The sequence below is a fragment of the Puntigrus tetrazona genome, unplaced genomic scaffold, assembly GCF_018831695.1.
Source record: "Puntigrus tetrazona isolate hp1 unplaced genomic scaffold, ASM1883169v1 S000000586, whole genome shotgun sequence".
NCBI classification, from domain to species: Eukaryota; Metazoa; Chordata; class Actinopteri; order Cypriniformes; family Cyprinidae; genus Puntigrus; species Puntigrus tetrazona.
Window position 1 is genome coordinate 135,696 of NW_025048217.1, and position 21,805 is coordinate 157,500.

General features: G+C 42.1%; 2 protein-coding genes and 1 long non-coding RNA gene across 3 annotated transcripts; all 3 read left to right on the plus strand.

Moving 5' to 3' along the window:
- The first annotated feature begins 1,726 nt into the window (after positions 1 to 1,726).
- Positions 1,727 to 2,389, plus strand: LOC122334631. The gene is made up of 3 exons (XR_006248795.1): positions 1,727 to 1,961; positions 2,179 to 2,222; positions 2,315 to 2,389. It is a non-coding gene; the product is annotated as an uncharacterized LOC122334631 (long non-coding RNA).
- A 2,169-nt stretch (positions 2,390 to 4,558) lies between these two features.
- On the plus strand, positions 4,559 to 7,351 carry LOC122334632 (spidroin-2-like). The gene is made up of 5 exons (XM_043232653.1): positions 4,559 to 4,693; positions 5,104 to 5,216; positions 5,491 to 5,542; positions 6,460 to 6,498; positions 6,653 to 7,351. The coding sequence occupies exons 1-5, from the start codon at positions 4,636 to 4,638 to the stop codon at positions 6,850 to 6,852; spliced, it is 462 nt and encodes a 153-aa protein (XP_043088588.1). The 5' UTR covers positions 4,559 to 4,635; the 3' UTR covers positions 6,853 to 7,351.
- A 5,116-nt stretch (positions 7,352 to 12,467) lies between these two features.
- LOC122334633 (spidroin-2-like) lies at positions 12,468 to 14,236 on the plus strand. Its single transcript, XM_043232654.1, has 4 exons — positions 12,468 to 12,599; positions 13,020 to 13,539; positions 13,768 to 13,899; positions 14,018 to 14,236. Exons 1-4 carry the CDS (start codon positions 12,542 to 12,544, stop codon positions 14,214 to 14,216), a joined length of 909 nt encoding a protein of 302 aa, XP_043088589.1. The 5' UTR covers positions 12,468 to 12,541; the 3' UTR covers positions 14,217 to 14,236.
- The last annotated feature ends 7,569 nt before the right edge of the window (positions 14,237 to 21,805 follow it).

Below are 21,805 nucleotides of genomic sequence, written 5' to 3' on the forward strand. Positions count from 1 at the left end.
GGAAGCAAATCTTTTAATAGTTTAGATGGAATAGGGTCTAACATACATGTTGCTGGTTTAGATGATTTAACAAGTTTGTACAAGTCTTCTTCTCCTATAATAGAGAAAGAGTGTAATTTTTTCTCAGGGGATCTAAAGCTCACTATCTGATGTGAAACTGTAGCTGACGGCTGCATAGTTACAATTTTATCTCTGATGGTATCAATCTTAGAAGTAAAGAAATTCATAAAGTCATTACTGCTGATGTCAAGTTCACTGTTCCAACATGGCGGTCACATTTACATGCCTGGAGTGGTCCAATAAGGTGTCTGTGGTTCGATATGATCGTAATAATCGCTCTTGCAGTACTTTGATGTCAATCAATCCATCATTTTTATTTATATAGTGCTTTTAACAACACAGGTTGCATCGAAGCATATCATATACCGATCGGTCGAAGCAGCACGGCTTCAAGTCGAACACATCTCTTGTTTTAGCTGTGCTCATGATTTTTGCCTGGCTCTTTGTTTACCACTTGTGATTGATATGGACAAGTGTTAAGTTACAGGTTTGTTTTTCATAGGGTGTAATGTCTGTATTCAACAACTCCTTCGAACTATGTAGGAGTGTTCTTGATTAAATTTGTATTCGTATGCGTGTTTTCATTGTATTTTGGAAGGGCTATGGTGAACCTTACCATATCTATTAGTGTATGAATGTACAGGTAAAGTGTTTATTAATGGGGAGTTTAGATGCTGTGAATTTGTTGTTGGTTGTCTCAAACTGTTTTCAAAGAGAATTATGCCAAAGTTCAATTAGGATGTTAAAATACATTTTATAAAATGTGCCTTAGATTAAAAACACCACTGGTGTGCATCTTCAACTGAAAATAATGAAACATATTACATATTTTAAGATCAGTCAGTGCAAGCTACTTTGAGCCCAGACATGCATTTTAGTCTGGGACATGGTTTAAGCCTCTGAAACTGAGGCTGAGAGCATGCACTGAATTTCTCTAAAGCATGTACTGTATTTTTTTCCTGCTGTATAAATGCAATTTAAATTCTTATTTTTCATAATCTCCATTGAAGACGTGATACATGCACTTTAACAGGAAAATGACCAGTCAAAGAGAAAAGCTTTCCAAAACAAATATTTTATTTTATCTGGGGGGGTATTCCAGAAAGCTTGGTTAACTTACCATTTGATAAATCATAACCTCTGGGTTGATTTACCCCAAACAGGCATACCATGAGTATGTCGGTTCCAAAACACCTGAGAAGAGTTAGTTTAGTCAACCTCCAACTGGTTACCCAGAGTTAGTGCGTGTGCACGGTGCATGTAGAAAGACATCTTCAATGGATCGTCGATTTCACGAGTCACCATGGAAACTCAAAGCGAAAAAAAGAGAGCGGCGTATTTCACAGAGGCGGAGCTGGAGGTTTTAATGCACGATTATGAGAAGTTTAAGCCAATAATATTAAAAAGAAGCAATACAGCTGCATCAGGTAAAGCAAGAGAGTTGGCTTGGCAAAAAATAACCCACAGAGTGAATGCGTGAGTGTATTAAATTACAAATTTGGTAATGGCTCCCGTTTTATTATAATGCAAAATAATGAAGTATGATTTATACATCCTTTTGAATGTTATATCACTATGAAAGCATTTACTTTTGCTGCCATTTATTTGTTTAGTTTAAAATAATAATGTATGTTTCTTATTTAATAAGGTGTAATCCTTCTGGAGCCGCAAGAACTTTAAGCCAAGTCAAAATGAAATGAAACACAAAAACATTCTGCAAAAAGGTAATATTTGATCACACAGTTACTGAACTATTATTATAACAGGATTTAGTGTATTCATTCAGTCATGTAGCTAATAGAAAGAAGACTGAAGCCCGTCTGAGGAGCTGGCTCTGTCTCTTAATAAAGAGCATCCAGGGGCAGTTCATCACACACAGCATGCACCACAAGTGATGAAATGTGAGTTTACCTCTGATTTGTTTTAATTTTTTGGCCTAATAAATGGCTATCTCTGTCACTTAAAGGCTTTTTTTAACAAGATAAATGTTTTATGTAGGCTTATTTTATTTAACTGCATATGATGTATAGGCTACTGTGATCTTAGACTGACATGTTGCTCTTTTCATGTATTATTTCCTTTGATAATATTGAGAATTTTATGGGTTTATTCTTATAGACACTGATGGACTCTCCAGAAAGAACACAGTCTGTCACAGACTTGTAAGTGATTTGTTGTCAGGTACCTTTAGTTGCTTTTAGGTTTTGTTTTTTTTTTTTGCCAGATAATGTATATTTGAATATTTTTCCTGTAGGATGAAGATGATGAAGATGACGATGAAGAGACCACATCTGCTGTGACAGAAGTGGACAATGCTGGTAGATCCACGGAGGTATGATGCACACCATTATAATGTATTGCCCCTTTTTGCATTAGAGTAACAAACTGTCATTGTCCTTTCACAGAACATACCTAGGGGTAATTATATTATGTTTTAATTATATTGTCTGACCAAACAATCTCATTTATTACATTTTTTCCACCTTCCTAGTTGCCAGCAAAGGAGCTGTATAAGGTCCATCTTCAAAAACAAATAAGGAAAAGTGACATGGAGATGGACCTTATACAGCTTCAAATGGAAGAGAAAAGGCTCCTCGTTAAAAAAGCAGCACTTGAAATTTAATTACTGGAGCATCGCCTTAAGGTGAGAACTTGTCTGAACATTCTGTCAGAACAATCTGTTGCATGATAAAAGTGTTGGGTGCATGTATATCTGTGTATGTATAAAGCAACATAAAAACAAAAAAAAAAAAAAACAAAAACATTTTATTGAATTTTACTTTTTTTTCCCCAGGAAATAAAGAAATGAAGTGCCTGGCAGACCAGAGCAAAAAAACTAATAAAAATAATTTTGACAGATCCTGTCTCTCAAAAGTCTTCCATCTCTGTTGGCCTGTGGAGTCTGTAGGTGTTCCTCTGGGCCATCTTCCTCAATACAAGGAGGGTGGCTCTCTCCTCTTATAGTGGTAATATTGTGAAGCACAACACAAGCCACTATAATGTCACACGCCCTCTCTGGACTAACCCGGAGCCCACGCAGACACTGAAACCGAGATTTGAGGATCCCTATAGTCATCTCCACCTCGGCCCGTGTTCGGCTGTGAGCCAGGTTAAAGCGTGTCTGTGGTCCAGGCTCAGGTTCAGGGTAGGGTGTCATTAAATAGGGCAGACAAGGGTATCCTCTGTCCACCAGCAAGTAACCATTGTACTGTCCTGTAATGATTGAAGTGTACAACACAAATATAGTAAAAAGGAAAAAGTTTGTATAAAGTAAAACATACCCTGCTGAAATGTCTGGCATAATGATGACTCGCGGAAAATTCTGGCATCATGCACAGATCCTGGCCACTTTGCCTCGACATTGGTAATTATTTGGGTAGCCTCACATATTACCTATGTAGTGGAAAAAGTAATGACTTTAATGATTTTAAGAAGGGAAAAAAAGTTAAGTTGTTACCTGCACATTGATACTATGAACAGATTTCCTATTAACATAGTCTCCCTCATTTATTGATGGAGCTTTGATAGGAATGTGAGTGCCATCAATGAACCCAATTACATTTGGAAACCCTGAAACAAAGTTATGGAAGTATGAAGTGTGTGTGCGCATAATGAATACATGTATAGATATCAATAATATGATTAAATATGCGTCATAGATTTTACTACAAAGGACAAACCTGCCACTCTGTGGACTTCGTCTTTAATAATAAACAGAGGTTTATGGCCAGGGAACTGTACAAACGTGGGTAAGAACTGTTTAAGGGCCAGACATACTGAACGAACGGCTCGACACACAGTTGCCTTTCCCACATGCTCCGAATCGCCCACACTGTACAAAAAATGGCCAGACGCAAAAAACCGAAGTGCTATGCACAGAATGTTTTCTATGCTAAGCTCAGAACCGCGGTTTGTCACATTTGCGGTATGCGGTTTTAAAAGACGTGTTAAATAAACTAAGGAATCTTTTAAAAAATACGATAACACTCTTTTAAATATTCATTGGGGTATGCAAACACGTCAATACGTGGTCGTATAACCCTCTCCCGACGAAAAAAACCTCGTATAAGTTGGGCTTCTACGTCCACAGGATCCTCCTCAAAAGGGCACGCCATGCTCACCAACCTTCTGAAACGAAGTTACTCTGAAACATAACCTGCTCCCGAGCAGATTATCTTCAGAGAGTCAGTTGTTATGGTTACATACATACCCAGAAAGTTACCTCCGTTTTTGGAACTGAAAGTTGAGGTTATCCCTTAAACATACCCAGGTATGTCACATAACCTGCTTTCTGGAATACCCCCCAGGACATAATCTCACATATAATTTAGGATGGACAGTATAAATATTAGGATACATGGCAAGTCAAGAGCCAGTTATTATCTGCCCAGAAAGTAAACCACTTTTTCTGTCCATGAGTTTCCAGCTGTGTGTGTTTACTGATTATGTAATGAGTTAACGAGCTGTCCAGGTGTCATAAATTGTTTTCTGTTTGGTTTTAAAAGCTCTGGTTTGGCTGGAACTCTATGTTTTATTAGTTTGGCTGTCTCTGAGGTAGCATTTGTGGTAAAAAAAATGGGCTTGATTAAATTTATTCTTTTGGTGTTTCTTTATCACCAGTTGGTGTTTCAAGGTGAGTTTTAAAGGCAAGCTGTTTAGTTGCAGTTTAGCTTATTTTTATATTTGTGTTCTTTCAATATTAGTGACTGTAAGAGCCAAGTATGTTATTGACTTGCATTAGGTCTTATTCAGTAAAGTGTGCTAACTTGTTGTTTTCTTTTTAATGTAACTTCACTTAAGTGGTGTTAAATTTATATTTTCAATAGCCAAATTCCCCCCCAAATAAATCTACCTGGGTAATCTTGTTTACATTTTGAATGACATCTTTATATTATTTATTTATTTATTTATAAACTTGGCATCAAGTCTCTTACTCCATTTTTCATCACTGCTCTGTATTCAGCTCCATAGCTTAAGATGAGCGATATGTCTTTGGCATTAAATTAATTAAAATTGAACTGAAGTTAATTTTGTTCTCTACAGAGAATCCGTTAAATGGCCACAGTTACTTGGTTGATGCATCGGTTTTTATCCTCTTGGAAAACACCTTGAGCCAGGACGCTCCGTCTGGTCCGGGCAACGGCACCCAGAGCCAGGACGCTCCGTCTGGTCCGGGCAACGGCACCCAGAGCCAGGGCGCTCCGTCTGGTCCGAACAGCGGCACCCAGAGCCAGGGCGCTCCGTCTGGTCGAACAGCGGCACCCAGAGCCAGGGCGCTCCGTCTGGTCGAACGGGCAGCGGCACCCAGAGCCAGGGCGCTCCGTCAGGTCCGAACAGCGGCACCCAGAGCCAGGGCGCTCCGTCAGGTCCGAACAGCGGCACCCAGAGCCAGGACGCTCCGTCAGGTCGAACAGCGGCACCCAGAGCCAGGACGCTCCGTCAGGTCCGGGCAACGGCACCCAGAGCCAGGACGCTCCGTCAGGTCGAACAGCGGCACCCAGAGCCAGGGCGCTCCGTCAGGTCGAACGCGGCACCCAGAGCCAGGGCGCTCCGTCAGGTCGAACGCGGCACCCAGAGCCAGGACGCTCCGTCAGGGTCGGGCAACGGCACCCAGAGCCAGGACGCGCTCCGTCAGGTCCGAACAGCGGCACCCAGAGCCAGGGCGCTCCGTCAGGTCGAACAGCGGCACCCAGAGCCAGGACGCTCCGTCAGGTCGAACGCGGCACCCAGAGCCAGGGCGCTCCGTCAGGTCGAACAGCGGCACCCAGAGCCAGGACGCTCCGTCAGGTCGGGCAGCGGCACCCAGAGCCAGGGCGCTCCGTCAGGTCGGGCAGCGGCACCCAGAGCCAGGACGCTCCGTCAGGTCGGGCAACGGCACCCAGAGCCAGGGCGCTCCGTCAGGTCGAACAGCGGCACCCAGAGCCAGGGCGCTCCGTCAGGTCGAACAGCGGCACCCAGAGCCAGGACGCTCCGTCAGGTCGAACAGCGGCACCCAGAGCCAGGGGCGCTCCGTCAGGTCGAACAAGCGGCACCCAGAGCCAGGGACGCTCCGTCAGGTCCGGGCAGCGGCACCCAGAGCCAGGGCGCTCCGTCAGGTCGGGCAGCGGCACCCAGAGCCAGGGCGCTCCGTCAGGTCGAACGCGGCACCCAGAGCCAGGGACGCTCCGCCAGGTCGAACAGCGGCACCCAGAGCCAGGACGCTCCGTCAGGTCGAACAGCGGCACCCAGAGCCAGGGCGCTCCGTCAGGTCGAACAACGGCACCCAGAGCCAGGGCGCTCCGTCAGGTCGAACAGCGGCACCCAGAGCCAGGACGCTCCGTCTGGTCGAACAGCGGCACCCAGAGCCAGGGCGCTCCGTCAGGTCGAACAACGGCACCCAGAGCCAGGGCGCTCCGTCAGGTCCGGGCAACGGCACCCAGAGCCAGGACGCTCCGTCAGGTCGAACAGCGGCACCCAGAGCCAGGGCGCTCCGTCTGGTCCGGCAGCGGCACCCAGAGCCAGGGCGCTCCGTCTGGTCCGAAAGCGGCACCCAGAGCCAGGGACGCTCCGTCTGGTCCAGGCAGCGGCACCCAGAGCCAGGACGCTCCGTCAGGTCCGGGCAACGGCACCCAGAGCCAGGACGCTCCGTCAGGTCCGGGCAACGGCACCCAGAGCCAGGACGCTCCGACTGATTTGGGTAACGCCTTGAGCCAGGATGCACCATATGGTTCTGTGACTAGCACCTCGAGTCCTTCTGATAAATCTACTTCAAGCCCTGTCTCTTCACCTGATGGAAGAGCACGGTTCAAGTAATGTTTTGCAATGTATGGGGGTGGTGTGTGTGTGGGTTTTTTTTTTTTTTAATTATCCCAAGGTGTTGTTCCTTGATCATCCATGCTGTCATAGCAACAAGTTTGTTAGCTTGAACCTGCTCTGCAGCACAGGCTTATTTCATGTACACCAGATTCAATCACTGTTTTATAAGCACAATTGAGACTTAAAATCTGTCCCAGCCAATGCTGCTCTATAACAAGAGTATCCTGCCGATCCAAGGACGGTAATTACAAATGTACATCTACTCTTTGAAATATTTGCAATTAAACAGTAACTGTACTGGAGTCTTAATGCTGTAGTTTCCATTAAAAGAAGTTGGCAACACTGGAGTATTAATCTCTTGCTTCAGTAAAGACCTGTGAGAACATAAAAAGATGGCTGCAACAAATCTTAGTTTACATCACAACTCTATTTGCAAATGTTGTTTTAATCAGTTTCTAAAATGTCCCCTTTTACTCTAATAAAAAGTATACCTGGGCCTTTGACTACAAAACTAAACACTGTCTAAACCATTTAAAGACTACATGATACTGATAAACATGCTCTCATGTTTTTGGTTTATAGTGATCAGATACCTGATCAAAAAATGAATCTAGATGACTTTCACTCTAGGGTCTTCAAACTATTTTTTTTTAAATGCTCTGTACCAACATCAGATGTTCAACAACACTGATTCTCTGGTAAAACAAGCTTGACTACTGATCATGGTTATTTAGTTTCTTGAATCCATGGAAAGCAGCAGCAAACCTAAATATCAGGTATAAATATCAAAACTCACATCTTTCAGCAATACCTGACCTCATCACAAAAAAAAAAAAAAAAAAAAAAAAAAAAAAAACTCTCACTCTCACTGTCTCTGTCTCTCTTCTTATCCCCTTGTTTATTCCTTCCCTTCTGGCATGTACTAATTTGAACACTCCCTGTGACTGGGTGTTATAAGCACTTACACTGTCTGTTTGTCTCTCTAAAAAAATGAATCGCTGTTGTACTCTCAATTGTAAGTCGCTTTGGGAAAGCGTCTGCAAAATGACTAAATGTAAATGTATAAATGTATGGTTTAGATGTTTCTTTTTTTTTTTTTTTTTTTTCTTTTCAGATAGAAAATACATACAGATTCAAAGACAATTCAACAGACATACAATTTCACTGACGTAAAAATAATAGTTTGAAATACAGATACGGAGTATGCCCTGGACCTTAGAAATAAAAATATAATAATTTCTCAAATATTGCAAATGTGATGTATTTTCCACTTAACTATATACAACAGAACATGGGGAGCTCTAGTGTGTGGCTTATTCAGGTAATTTGTTAAAAAAGCAAAGTTCAATTACGAAAAGTCTGGGCGTATTGGATTAATGTAGTCCATCCATTTGCACCAAATCTGAAAAAAAAATTCTGTTTGAGTTTTTGAGAACGATAATTTTTCCATGACATATATATTATGCACTATATCAATCCATTCTACCACTGTAGGTGGTTCTGGTTTTAACCATTTTCTAGTAATTCCTTTTTTACTGGCTGCCAACAGAATTAACAACAGCTTTTTATCCTTATTGGTTCCCCCTTTTAAAGTAATATTACCAAAATACAAAGATTCACAATTAAAATCTATCTCTATTTCAAAAACCGCTTCTAAATTGTTTTTAATCTCTTGCCAATAAGGGGTTAGTTTTTGACATGCCCAAAAAATATGATAGTGGCTAGCTCGCCTCTCCCCACATAGTCTCCAACAATCAGTACTATCTCCTCTATGAAGTTTCTGGATAGGTGTAATAAAAAAACGAATAACATTCTTCCAACAGAATTCTCTCCATGTTGCTGAACTTGTAGATTCCCATTGTGATTTACAAATTTTCCGCCAGTTATCCTCTGAAATATTCAGGTTTCCTTCTGTTTTCCATTTGTCTCTGACATATAATGTGTTCTCATCTAAAATTTGCAGGAATCCATTATATAATTTAGAAATAATCTTATTGCATGGATGAGCTTTAGACACTGACAAGATCACCTTTATTATTCCTGTCTCTGCTGCCTTCAATATTTCTGATTTAATATTACATTCAATATAATGTCTTACTTGAAGATATCTGTAGAAATCACTTTGGTTAAGACCATACTTTTCCTTTAGTGATTCAAAGCTTTGGATTTTACCCTTGTTAAAAAATACATAATAATTTGTAATACCTAGCTTAACCCATGTTCTGAAACGGTCATCTATTCTATTCGGAATAAAATCAGTATCATATGCACACCATCTTAATATTCTCATTGCATCCTCCAAATTGCCCATTTTTTTAATTTGATGCCAGATTTTAAATGGTAAATTAATCCATGGGTTTGTTTCCGTAGTAATTCTAGTTCTTAATTTGTTATCCACAACCAGAGCTGGTAATGGAAACTCTTCAATCAACCCTTTTTCTATTTCAATCCATTTAGCTGAGTATGTTGGGCTACACCAACAGACAAGTGGCCTTAACTGAGCGGCAAAATAGTACTTTTGAAGGCATGGGAGACCTAGCCCACCAGTTTCCTTACTTAATTGTAATGTTTTAAACCTTACTCTTGGTTTTTTACCCTGCCAAAGAAATCTAGATATTAGTTTATGCCATTCCATAAACTTCTGATTTGGTACTTCTATTGGGAGCGTTTGAAATAAATATAAAAGTTTTCATCCGTACAGAATCAACTCTTGAACTTAACCCGTAGAGTGGAATAAGGTTCCAACGGATTAGATCTGATTTTATTTTTTTAAGAAGGGGATTGTAATTTAAATCAAACAATTTAGAAAGATCACCGGTATATTTACTCCTAAATACTTAATTGACTTTGTGTCCCATTTTAGATCAAATTCCTCTTTAATTTGCCTAGGTGGGTTATAATTAAATTTTAAAACTTGAGTTTTTGTGACATTAAGTTTATAACCAGATATTGCTTCGTACCCCTTAAGAAAGTTGAATAAAATAGGCAGTGACCTTGTAGGTTGGCTCATATAAATCAGTATATCATCCGCAAAGAGAGCTAATTTATGCTCTCCAAAGCCCATGTCTATCCCTTTAATTGCATGGTTTTGTCTTATCCATTGGCTTAAAGGTTCGATGAACAAGGCAAAAAGTAGTGGTGAGATGGGGCATCCTTGTCTTGTGCCCCGCTCTAAATTAAAAGGGTCAGATACATTTCCATTGATTTTAATTCTTGCATATGGTTTGTCATATAGAGTCTCAATTATTTCTATAACTTTTTTATGAAATCCAAATTTTTCTAATACTTTGTATAGGAAAGGTTTAGATGTTTCACTTCTTGAACAGTTTTCAGGAAAGACTGTTCACATGTTTTGATCGGTGTGCTCAATGTGTCTTTGACTTTCAGGATGTATGTTTTAATTATACTGTTTTAAATGCCCACCACCTGCGGGACCATAAGGGACCGGTGCACTGTGGATTGGGCAGCAGCCGAAGGTGAGGACCTTGTTGATCAACCTCCTGCCGTATGTCTTGGACACTGAGGTAAAGAGAGGAGCGAAGCTGTCAACTGATCACCACCTGGTGGTGAGTTGGATCCGTTGGTGGGAGAGAAAGCTGGACAGACTCCGCTGGCACAAATGTACTGTCAGGGAGGACTTCAGCTCCCATCGCTGGCAAAGCTTTTGAGGGAGTTTGGAGACATTGAGTCAGAGTAGACTATATTCTCTGCCTCCATTGTCGATGCAGCCGTTCGGAGCTGTGGTCATAAAATAAAGTCTCCGGTGCCTGTCGTGGTGGCAACCCACAAACTCAGTGGTGGACCCCAGAAGTAAGGGATGCCGTCAAGCTGAAGGAGTACTTCAGGTCTCTGAATGCTGTGGGCCTGTCTTGGCTTACACGCCTCTGCAACATTGTGTTTGAGGATGGGGACAGTACAATCAAGAGATACAAGCGACTGAAATAATTTTTTTTTGCAGGGTAGCTGGGTGAAGAAACTGGATGGATGGATGTAACACAGTTTGCAAATATAATTACATGTTGACCAGTAGTGTGTTATAAGTAGCTGAAATAAGCACAAATGTCAGGGCATGTCAATCACCTCAGACTAGCATTTCTTGAGTGCTAAGAGGTTTGTGAAGTGACTTGTGGCCAAGTATGGGGACTCATTTGTGCTAATTTGTGCTCTGCATTTAACCCATCTAAAGTGTGCATGCACACACAATGTGAACACATACCAGGAGCAGTTGGGGCTTTGATGCCTTGCTCAACAGTCTCACCTCTGTCATGTTATTGAAGGTGGAGCGAGCACTGGACCATTCCCTCCTCCTCCAAAAATCCCTGCCGGACCTGGGACTTGAACCCCCAACCTTTGGCTGTGTGACCGAGTTAGGGTTAGGTTATGAAATCATGCACTTGGGGCTTATGCAAGGGGGAAAAAAATTGCCAATTTTGGAGTGTCTATTTAGGCTAAGTGCAAATAGTGCACCTTGTTAGCAGAAGCTATTTACGTTATTTCTGCCCATCAACATTTGATTGATTCGAATCTACCCTGTCAGACTCATCAGATCGGAAATACGTTTATTTACACAAAAATATGTTTATTTACATTTACATATTACTGAAAGAAATGAACTTTTTCACGACACTCTAATTTATTGAGATGCACCTGTAATTTAAAGATGCAGTCTGTACTTTTTGCCTCTTTGTCACTGTCTATGTTTTAAAACTTGGACTTGCAGTTCCTTGTGGAATGAGGCATGGATGAATCTAATGTTTTGAGTTGAATGTGTAGCTGTCAGTCAATCCTGTACAATCCTGTAATCAGATTCTAAATTATGTCTTGGAATATGACCCAAATAAGAATTTACACAGGATATTGTCATCTTAACAAGTGAGAGAGCATGAACTGTGAATGCAGCATTAGTTGTTTTATACAAAGCGACATTTAAAAGTTATTAGCCAGGTTAATGTTTACAAAAGTTGATGTTGTTGCAGATGAAATATAACACGGATAACAGACATCTTAAACTATGGGCTAAATGTTCATCATTAGTAAATCAAACCCCTCTCTACTTAATTGTAGGCCCTACACATTCATCAGGATTGCCTTTTTTCATTTATGAAGTTCTGAACTAAATCCTCCACTAAAAATAGCTCATGATTGTGGGTAATATTAGCCATACAAATCTGCACATGTCGACACTTCCAAAATCGACTACAAAAATCCACCTGAAATAGTAGACCATTCAGTGACATTTGGCATGCTTTGAGACATATTATTCTCATCTCATATACTATTTATTCACTTATTCTCATCTCATATACTATTTAAAATGAATAGTATGAACACTGAGACTCCCCAGTTTCACAGACAAGGTTTAAACCTAATCCTACACTAAACTGTAAATCTAAGCGGTTTCAGCTGAAAGAAACTTGCACTGACTGATAAACATCCTGGTTAGGGCTAAACCATTTCTGTGAAACCGGGTCATGGTGAGTCGGGAAGCAATTATTCTCTAACCAAAAGTGAACCTCTTTCTATGTCCATGAGTTTCCAGCTGTGTGTGTTTACTGATTATGTAATGAGTTAACGAGCTGTCCAGGTGTCATAAATTGTTTTCTGTTTGGTTTTAAAAGCTCTGGTTTGGCTGGAACTCTATGTTTTATTAGTTTGGCTGTCTCTGAGGTAGCATTTGTGGTAAAAAATGGGCTTGATTAAATTTATTCTTTTGGTGTTTCTTTATCACCAGTTGGTGTTTCAAGGTGAGTTTTAAAGGCAAGCTGTTTAGTTGCAGTTTAGCTTATTTTTATGTTCTTTCAATGTTAGTGACTGTAAGAGCCAAGTATGTTATTGACTTGCATTAGGTCTTATTTTTGATTTTGTATTTTTCTGAATGTAACTTCACTTGAGTGGCGTCTAAACTATATATTCAATAGCCACATTCCCCCAAATAAATCCACCTGGGTGATCTTGTTCACATTTTGAATGACATCTTTATAATGCAACCAAAAATAACTGAAGAAATAAAATTTCTTATCAATTATATTAATAATTACATGGCATCAAGTTTTTTTCTCCTCAATCACTGCTCCATATTCAGCTCCATAGTTTAAGAAGAGCTATATCTGTCTTTGGCATTAAATGAATTAAAATTGAACTAAAGTTCATCTTGTTCTCTACAGACAATCTGTTGACTGGCCACAGTAACATGGTTGACGCATCTGGTACCTTGAGCCAGGACGCTCTATCTGGTCCGGGCAACGGCACCCAGAGCCAGGACGCTCCGTCAGGTCCGGGCAACGGCACCCAGAGCCAGGACGCTCCGTCAGGTCCGGGCAACGGCACCCAGAGCCAGGACGCTCCGTCAGGTCCGGGCAACGGCACCCAGAGCCAGGACGCTCCGTCAGGTCCGGGCAACGGCACCCAGAGCCAGGACGCTCCGTCAGGTCCGGGCAACGGCACCCAGAGCCAGGACGCTCCGTCAGGTCCGGGCAACGGCACCCAGAGCCAGGACGCTCCGTCTGGTCGGCAGCGGCACCCAGAGCCAGGACGCTCCGTCTGGTCGAACAACGGCACCCAGAGCCAGGACGCTCCGTCTGGTCCGGGCAACGGCACCCAGAGCCAGGACGCTCCGTCTGGTCCGGGCAACGGCACCCAGAGCCAGGACGCTCCGTCTGGTCCGGGCAACGGCACCCAGAGCCAGGGCGCTCCGTCTGGTCGAACAGCGGCACCCAGAGCCAGGGCGCTCCGTCTGGTCGAACAACGGCACCCAGAGCCAGGACGCTCCGTCTGGTCGAACAACGGCACCCAGAGCCAGGACGCTCCGTCTGGTCGGCAACGGCACCCAGAGCCAGGACGCTCCGTCTGGTCGAACAACGGCACCCAGAGCCAGGACGCTCCGTCTGGTCGAACAACGGCACCCAGAGCCAGGGACGCTCCGTCTGGTCCGGGCAACGGCACCCAGAGCCAGGACGCTCCGTCTGGTCCGGGCAACGGCACCCAGAGCCAGGACGCTCCGTCTGGTCCGGGCAACGGCACCCAGAGCCTGGACGCTCCGTCTGGTCGAACAACGGCACCCAGAGCCTGGACGCCCCGTCTGGTCGGGCAACGGCACCCAGAGCCTGGGCGCTCCGTCTGGTCCGGCACGCGGCACCCAGAGCCTGGACGCTCCGTCTGGTCCGGGCAACGGCACCCAGAGCCTGGACGCTCCGTCTGGTCCGGGCAACGGCACCCAGAGCCTGGACGCTCCGTCTGGTCCGGGCAACGGCACCCAGAGCCTGGACGCTCCGTCTGGTCCTCTGACTAGCACCTCGAGTCCTTCTGATAAATCTACTTCAAGCCCTGTCACTTTACCTGATGGAAGACCACAGTTAACGTAATAAAAAGAAACTAGAACAAATCATTGCAAAGCCTTATGTTTTTTGGTGTCTGATCTTGGGTTGTTTGGTTCTTAAAATGTATTGGAGTCTTAAACATATGCTATAGTTTCCACTGAAAAAAAAGTTGGCTACACTGTAGGATTCATCTCAAGTCAAGTGGCTTTTTATTGTCATTTTAACCATCTCTATAGCTGTGCAGTACATAATGAAATGAGACTTTTTCCAGGACTTTGTGCTACATGGTCACATCACTATACAAGACAAACTTGCATACTGAGTTAAGTGTCTTAGCCGCATAAAAATGTGAAGTGTGCAAACAGCAAGGGAGTAAATTGCAAGACCATAAATACAAAATGCAAAGAATGCAAATGGAAGAGGGTCAATTCTGGTGTGATTTGAGTCTGATGGCTTGTGGGAAGAAACTGTTCAGCAGATTGGTTGTGAGGGCCCGTATGCCCTGGTACCTCAGGAGGGTGAAGGGTGTATGGGGTTATGTGCTACATTGTGGGCTTTGCGGATGGAGAGTGTGGTGTAAATGTTTAGAGGGCAGAGAGACACCAATGATCTTTTCAGCTGTTCTCACTGTCCTCTGAAGGGACTTGTGGTCTGATACGGTGCAATTCTAAAACCAGACAGTGATGCAGCTGCAAAGGACACTCAATGGTCATTCTATAAAACCTAGTCAGGATGGGTGGAGGGAGATGAGTTTTCCTCAGGCGCTTCAGGAAGAGGAGGTGCTGTTGGGCTTTCTTGGTGATGGAGCTGGTGTCGAGTGACCAGGTGAAGTTATCCGCCACTCTTTGCTAGCTTGAAGTCAACAATCATTTACTTGGTCTTGTCGATGTTCAGAGATTATTGGCTCTACACCAAGTTGTAAAGTCTGGCAACTTTCCATTTCTGGAAGAAGACAGGAATAACTTCTGATTTGCTTCAATAAAGACAACTGAAAGGAATACGAATTGACCTCAAACTCACTTTCACTCTAGGGTCTTCAAACTATTTCCTTTCTGGACCACTGTATCAACATGAGATGTTCAACAGCACTGATTCTCTGGTAAAACAAGCTTGACTACTGATCGTGGTTATTTTGTTTCTTGTATCCATGGAAAGAAGCAGCAAACACTTAAATATCATGTATGGTTTAGATGTTTCATTTGTTGAACAGTTTTCAGGAAAGACTCAGTGATCAGTGTGCTCAATAATGTGTCTTTGACCTTCAGTATGTATGTTTTAATTATACTGTGTTATAAATAAAATACAAACTTTTTAAAGCCAGTTTTTAATCTCACATTCCTCTCAATCTCACATCCACATTCTAATGTCACAGTCACTGATGGGCCATTATTAGGGGAGGAGCCCTTTGTCCCTCAGGTGAGAATCACTGAATATTAATAGTTATTGTCTATCTCCCACATACATGCTTTTTTCCCCCCAAAACGTACCATGCATAATATTTTTCTAAATAATGCAGACATGTATATCCAACTTTTGGATTTTTTGAGTTACTGACTGACCCTAGGAGCTACGTTGTCCAGGGGGTTTATATGCCCCAGGTAGGGACTGCCAAGGCAAACAGGTCCTAGGTGACAAGCCAGACAAAGAGCGGTCCACCCTCCCTCCCTGGCTCTAGGGACATGGAATGTCACTTCTCTGGGGGAAAAGGAGCCTGAGTTAGTGCAGGAGGTTGAGAGGTGTCTACTAGAGGTAGTCGTGCTCACCTCCATGAGCAGCTTGGGCTCTGGAACCCACCTCCTTAAAAGGCACTAAACTCTCCCCTACTCTGGTGTTGCCTGCTATTATGAATAATGGGTCTGAGGCATGCGGATTCATTAGCAGGCTTTTATTCAACAAAGGCATGGTCAAAGCAGGCAGATGTCAAAATCACAACAAAAAGGAATATCAGAGGGAAGGCAACAACAAAATCCAACATCAGGCAGGGGCCAGGTCAGGCAGCAAACAATCGAAGAATCAAAGAAAGGCAGGGTCAAATCCAAAGAATATCAACAGGAAAACACAAGGCAAGAACGAACAAACAAGGCTAGGCTAACTATAACAATGCTACATGCAGGTGAGGGGCCTGCTTCAGAATTTATAGTCCCCAGGAAGTAGGAACAGGAAGTAGCAGCAGAGGAAGCGCTCACAGTTCTTCCAGTGATTAGGGCTCCCCCTGCTTGCTTGGCGTAACACCTGCAGTGAGAGGCAGCAGGCTGATGTGGGCTTGCTAATAGCCCCCCAACTTAGCTGCCATGTGTTGAAGTTCACCCCTGTGAGCGAGAGGGCTGGGAGGAGGTCTGTGCCTATGGGCTGAATGGTTGTCAACTGATCACCACCTGGTGATGAGTTGGATCCGTTGGTGGGGGAGGAAGCTGGACAGACTCAGCCGGCCCAAACGTACTGTGAGGATCTGTTGGGACATTTGGCAGAGAGCCCTGTCAGGGAGGTCTTCAATTCCCACCTCCGGCAGAGCTTTGACCGGATCCCGAGGGAGGCCGGAGACACTGAGTCCGAGTGGACTATCTTCTCTGCCTCCATTGTTGACACAGCTGTTCGGAGCTGTGGCTGTAAAGTTTCTGGTGCCTTTCGTGGTGGCAACCCCCAAACCCGGTAGTGGATACCGGAAGTAAGGGATACCGTCAAGCTCAAGAAGGAGTCCTATCGGGCTTCTGAGGCAGCTGACTTTTCCTTTAGGGGACAAGCGGACTGCAGCCCAGATGGTTGTGGAGGGGGAGGAGTTCGGTGAGGACATGAAGAAGGACTATCAGACGGCTTCAAAGAGCTCTATACTCTCTGCAGGATACTGGAGGGTTTATGGGAGTTTGGACCCAACCAGTCCACATGTGCTTTGTGGATTTGGAGAAGTCATTCAACTGGGTCCCTCGCGGTGTTATATATTAGTGATATTAGCGATTGTAAGAGGCAAGTATATTATTGATTTATACATTAATCTGTAAATGCTTTGCACAATCTGGCATGCGCCTAAAATTGAACTGGAAGTTAAGTGCTAGGCGTCTGGTCAGAGGAGAACTGACCCCAACTGAGCCTGGTTTCTCCCAAGGTTTGTTTTCTTCATTCTGTATGGATGAATATCTTTTGGTTCCTGGCTGCTGTCACCTTTTGCTTGCTTAGTTGGGGAAACTTAATCTGAAAGGGTGGGGATGAAAGGGTTAATCTTGTCATTATACATCACTCTATACTCCTATTTAATACTGTTCAGTGCTTTGATACAATATGTATCAAAAAAGCCTTGTTTCTTTGCATTCTGTCATCAACCGTGATCTTGTGTAGCCAAATAAACCCTTTCTTTCAGTTTCCATAGAAACGTCTACAACACTATAGTTTTTAATGCTTAAGCAAATTAATGCAAGCTTTTGTAGTCTGTAATGTGCATGTATGGAAATGGTGTTAAATTCTCATTTCAGGCTTTTGCATGTCACACTACATCATTTAGCAAAATTTACAAAAGATGTTTCGCTCATACTTGCTGCCAAAATAGCTTCATGATGGTTAAGTGGTTTCTGCACTTTGAAGTAGTCATTAATTGTAATATGGAAATGGGTGTAGAACATCTTAAACAGTGGGGTGTCTGAACTTCCTTGCATATTTTATTCCATGGTCTGTCTGAATATCAATCATTAATTTATATAGTGCTTTTAACAATACCATCGCTCTATTCTTTATTTGATACAATCTGTAATGATGAGATTAAAAACTATTTTTATTAGTTAAAAAGAGACTTCTGTAATCAAATTGATATTCATTAGAAATTAAGTGTCCCCAACTAAGCAAGCCAAACGAACCAAACCTCCAGCCGTGACAAAATGGAAGAAAAAAATTCCTGGGAGAAACCAGGCTCAGTTGGGGCCAGTTCTCTGACTGGATGCCCAAAACTTAATATCAATTTTAAACACATGTCAGATTTTGCAAAGGACTTATGTGTGTCTGGTTCTGGAGATCTGTCCATGGGCCTCATCTAGGTGTTCTTGTGTCTGATGAACTTCATCTCTTAATGCTGATCTACCATCTGATCTGTATATAATCAAACGTCCAGAGTTTTGAGAACACAGCGGACATGCAGGACTATAATGTGATAAGAGCTCGGTCAACTATTGAGGAACTGAACCATTCAGGGGTTTATAAGTAGTGTTAGGCAGTGTTCTAGATTATTACATGTGGGGTTTTAGGTCGGATAATTATGCAGAATTTAACATTAAGAAATTACTATTTTTTATATTGACAATGCATTCTGTTAGTTTTTTTTTAATTTGGTGTGTTTCACCAGGCCATGAAGCTGAGCATACAGCTGAGTATCATCAGCATAGCAGTGAAAGCTAACACCATGACTCCTGATAATATCAATCAATCAATCAATCAATCATTTTTATTTATATAGCGCTTTTAACAACACAGGTTGCATCAAAGCACTGTACAGTATAATGACAGGGATGTATAGTGACGAGAGTGACCAATTTCTTATTAAATGCAGAGACGGTCTCTGTAGTCAATTCAACGATAGTCACTAGAAGTTAAGTGTCCCCAACCAAGCAAGCCAGAGGCGACAGCGGCAAGGAAACAAAACCCCATGCATATAGAATGGAGAAAAAAAAACCTTGGGAGAAACCAGACTCAGTTGGGGTCAGTTCTCCTCTGACCGGACGCCCAGCACTTAACTTCCAGTTCAATTTTAAACGCAGCTGTGTCAGGTAGTGTAAATGACTTAGTGTGTGTGTGTGTGTGTGTGCATCAGGATCTGTTGATTGGTCCACGGGGCGCATCTAGGTGTTCTGGTCTCTGATGAACATAATCTCTGTGTGCTGATCCACCATCTAGTCTGGATACAAACTGTGAAACAGATTGAGAAAGAGACAGGACTAATATTAGCGTAGATGCCATTCTTTTTACGATGTCACAAGTACATCGTATTGTAGGAGTAGTGTTCCCGGTTCCAGCAAATCTAAGTAATGCAGCCTAAAAATCCTTTAACGGATTTGAATAATAAAAGGTGTGTTGGTGTGTTATATGTAGGCTAAGTTAAAAAGATGTGTCTTTAATCTAGATTTAAACTGGCAGAGTGTGTCTGCCTCCTGAACAGAGTTAGGGAGATTGTTCCAGAGTTTAGGTGCTAGATAGGATTGATTTTGATATTCTAGGTATTATCAAATGGCCAGAGTTTTGAGAACGCAGCGGACGTGCAGGACTATAATGTGATAAGAGCTCGCTCAAGTATTGAGGAGATAAACCATTCAGGGCTTTATAGGTAATTAATACGATTTTAAAATCTATCTGATGTTTGATAGGGAGCCAGTGCAGTGTTGACAGAACCGGGCTAATATGATCATACTTCCTAGTTCTAGTAAGGACTCTGGCTGCTGCATTTTGGACTAGATGAAGTTTGTTTATCAAGCGTGCAGAACAACCACCCAATAAAGCATTACAATAATCTAACCTCGAGGTCATAAACACATGAATTAATATTTCTGCATTAGAGGTTGAAAGCATAGGTCGTAATTTAGATATATTTTTAAGATGGAAAAACACAGTTTTACAGATGCTAGAAACATGGTTTTCGAAGGAAAGATTGCGGTCAAACAGCACAACTGATGATGAAGAATTAACAGAGCAGCCATCAAGTGTTAGACTGTGTTCTAGATTATTATATGTGGGGTTTTTAGGTCCAATTATTAGCACCTCTGTTTTTTCAGAATTTAGCATTAGATAGATATGATTTAAACCATGCTAAGGCGCTTCCTCTAATGCCACCATAGTTTTCTAGTCTATCCAAGAGAATGTTGTGATGGATAGTATTGAATGCTGCGCTAAGATCTAATAGCACTAATAACGAGATAAAACCACGATCAGATGATAGAAGCAGGTCATTAGTAACTCTAATGAGAGCAGTCTCAGTACTATGGTACGGTCTAAAACCTGATTGGAAATCCTCACAGACACCATTTTTTTCTAAAAAGGAATACAGTTGTGAGGATACTACCTTTTCTAGTATCTTTGACAGAAAAGGAGATTAGAGATTGGTCTGTAATTTATTAAATCTTTGGGATCAAGATGTGGTTTCTTAATGAGAGGTTTAACTACAGCCAGTTTGAAGGTTTTGGGAACATATCCTAATGACAATGATGAATTAATAATGTTCAAAATAGGATCTATGACTTCTGGAAGCAGATCTTTTAATAGTTTAGATGGAACAGGGTCTAACATACATGTTGCTGGTTTAGATGATTTAACAAGTTTGTACAAGTCTTCTTCTCCTATAATAGAGAAAGAGTGTAATTTTTCCTCAGGAGATCTAAAGCTCATTATCTGATGTGAAACTGTAGTTGACGGCTGCATAGTTACAATTTTATCTCTGATGGTATCAATCTTAGAAGTAAAGAAATTCATGAACTCATTGCAGCAGCTATACTCTTGGGGCATATTAGCACCTGTTGACGCTTTATTTTTGTTAATTTAGTTACTGTACTGAATAAATACCGGGGTTGTGTTTGTTTTCTTCTAAAAGGGATGAAAAATATTCAGATCTTGCGATTTTTAATGCTTTTCTGTATGACAGCATACTCTCCCGCCAGGCAATACGAAATACTTCTAATTTGTTTTTCTCCACCTGCGCTCCATTTTCCGGGCTGCTCTCTTTAGGGTGCGTGTGTTGTCATTATACCATGGAGTCAGATTGTTTTCTTTTATCTTTTTTAAGTGCAAAGGAGCAACTGTATCTAAAGTGCTAGAAAAAAGAGAGTGCATAGTTTCTGTTACATCATCAAGTTTTTGCATCGTATTGGATGAGCTAAGGAATTGAGATAAGTCAGGAAGGTTATTTAGAAAGCTTTCTTTTGTGGTGGAAGTGATGGTTCTACCATACTTGTAATAAGGTGCAGAGTTTACAGGTTTAACTATACAGAGTTCACACAAGACTAGATAGTGATCTGAAATGTCATCACTTTGCTGCAGTACTTCAACCATTTTAACATCAATTCCATGTGACAGTATTAGATCTAGAGTATGATTTCTACAATGAGTAGGTCCAGAGACGTGTTGTCTAACCCCAACAGAGTTCAAAATGTCTAAGAAAGCTGATCCTAATGAGTCTTTTTCATTATTAACATGGATATTAAAATCGCCAACAATTAAGACTTTATCTGCGGCCAGTACTAACTCAGTTAGAAAATCAGCAAATTCTTTAATGAAATCTGTGCTGTGTCCTGGTGGCCTGTATACACTAACCAGTACAAACATGACAGAAGATTTATCACTAGCACATGATCCTATAGATAATGTTATATGCAGCACCAAAACTTCAAATGAGTTATACTTACAGCCTGCCCTCTGAGAAGTACTAAGAATATTGTTATAAATTGTAGCAACACCTCCCCCTTTACCTTTTAAACGTGGCTCATTTTTATAGAAATAATTTTGGGGGGTAGATTCATTTAGAGTAATATAATCATCTGGTTTTAGCCAGGTTTCTGTCAAACAAAGCAAATCTAGCTTCTGATCATTGATCAAATCATATACATAAAGTGCTTTTGTGGAAAGTGATCTAATATTTAGCGAGCCAAGTTTTATCGTTTGCTTATTTGAAT

Coding starts and splice junctions, on each gene's coding strand:
- LOC122334632 (XM_043232653.1), top strand. CDS start 4,636: ATGGGCTTGATTAAATTTATTCTTTTGGTGTTTCTTTATCACCAGTTG. Junction 4,694..5,103: donor TCACCAGTTGGTGTTTCAAG/GTGAGTTTTAAA, acceptor TGTTCTCTACAG/AGAATCCGTTAAATGGCCAC. Junction 6,499..6,652: donor GAGCCAGGACGCTCCGTCAG/GTCGAACAGCGG, acceptor ACGCTCCGTCAG/GTCCGGGCAACGGCACCCAG.
- LOC122334633 (XM_043232654.1), top strand. CDS start 12,542: ATGGGCTTGATTAAATTTATTCTTTTGGTGTTTCTTTATCACCAGTTG. Junction 12,600..13,019: donor TCACCAGTTGGTGTTTCAAG/GTGAGTTTTAAA, acceptor TGTTCTCTACAG/ACAATCTGTTGACTGGCCAC. Junction 13,900..14,017: donor AGCCTGGACGCTCCGTCTGG/TCGAACAACGGC, acceptor TCCGTCTGGTCC/GGGCAACGGCACCCAGAGCC.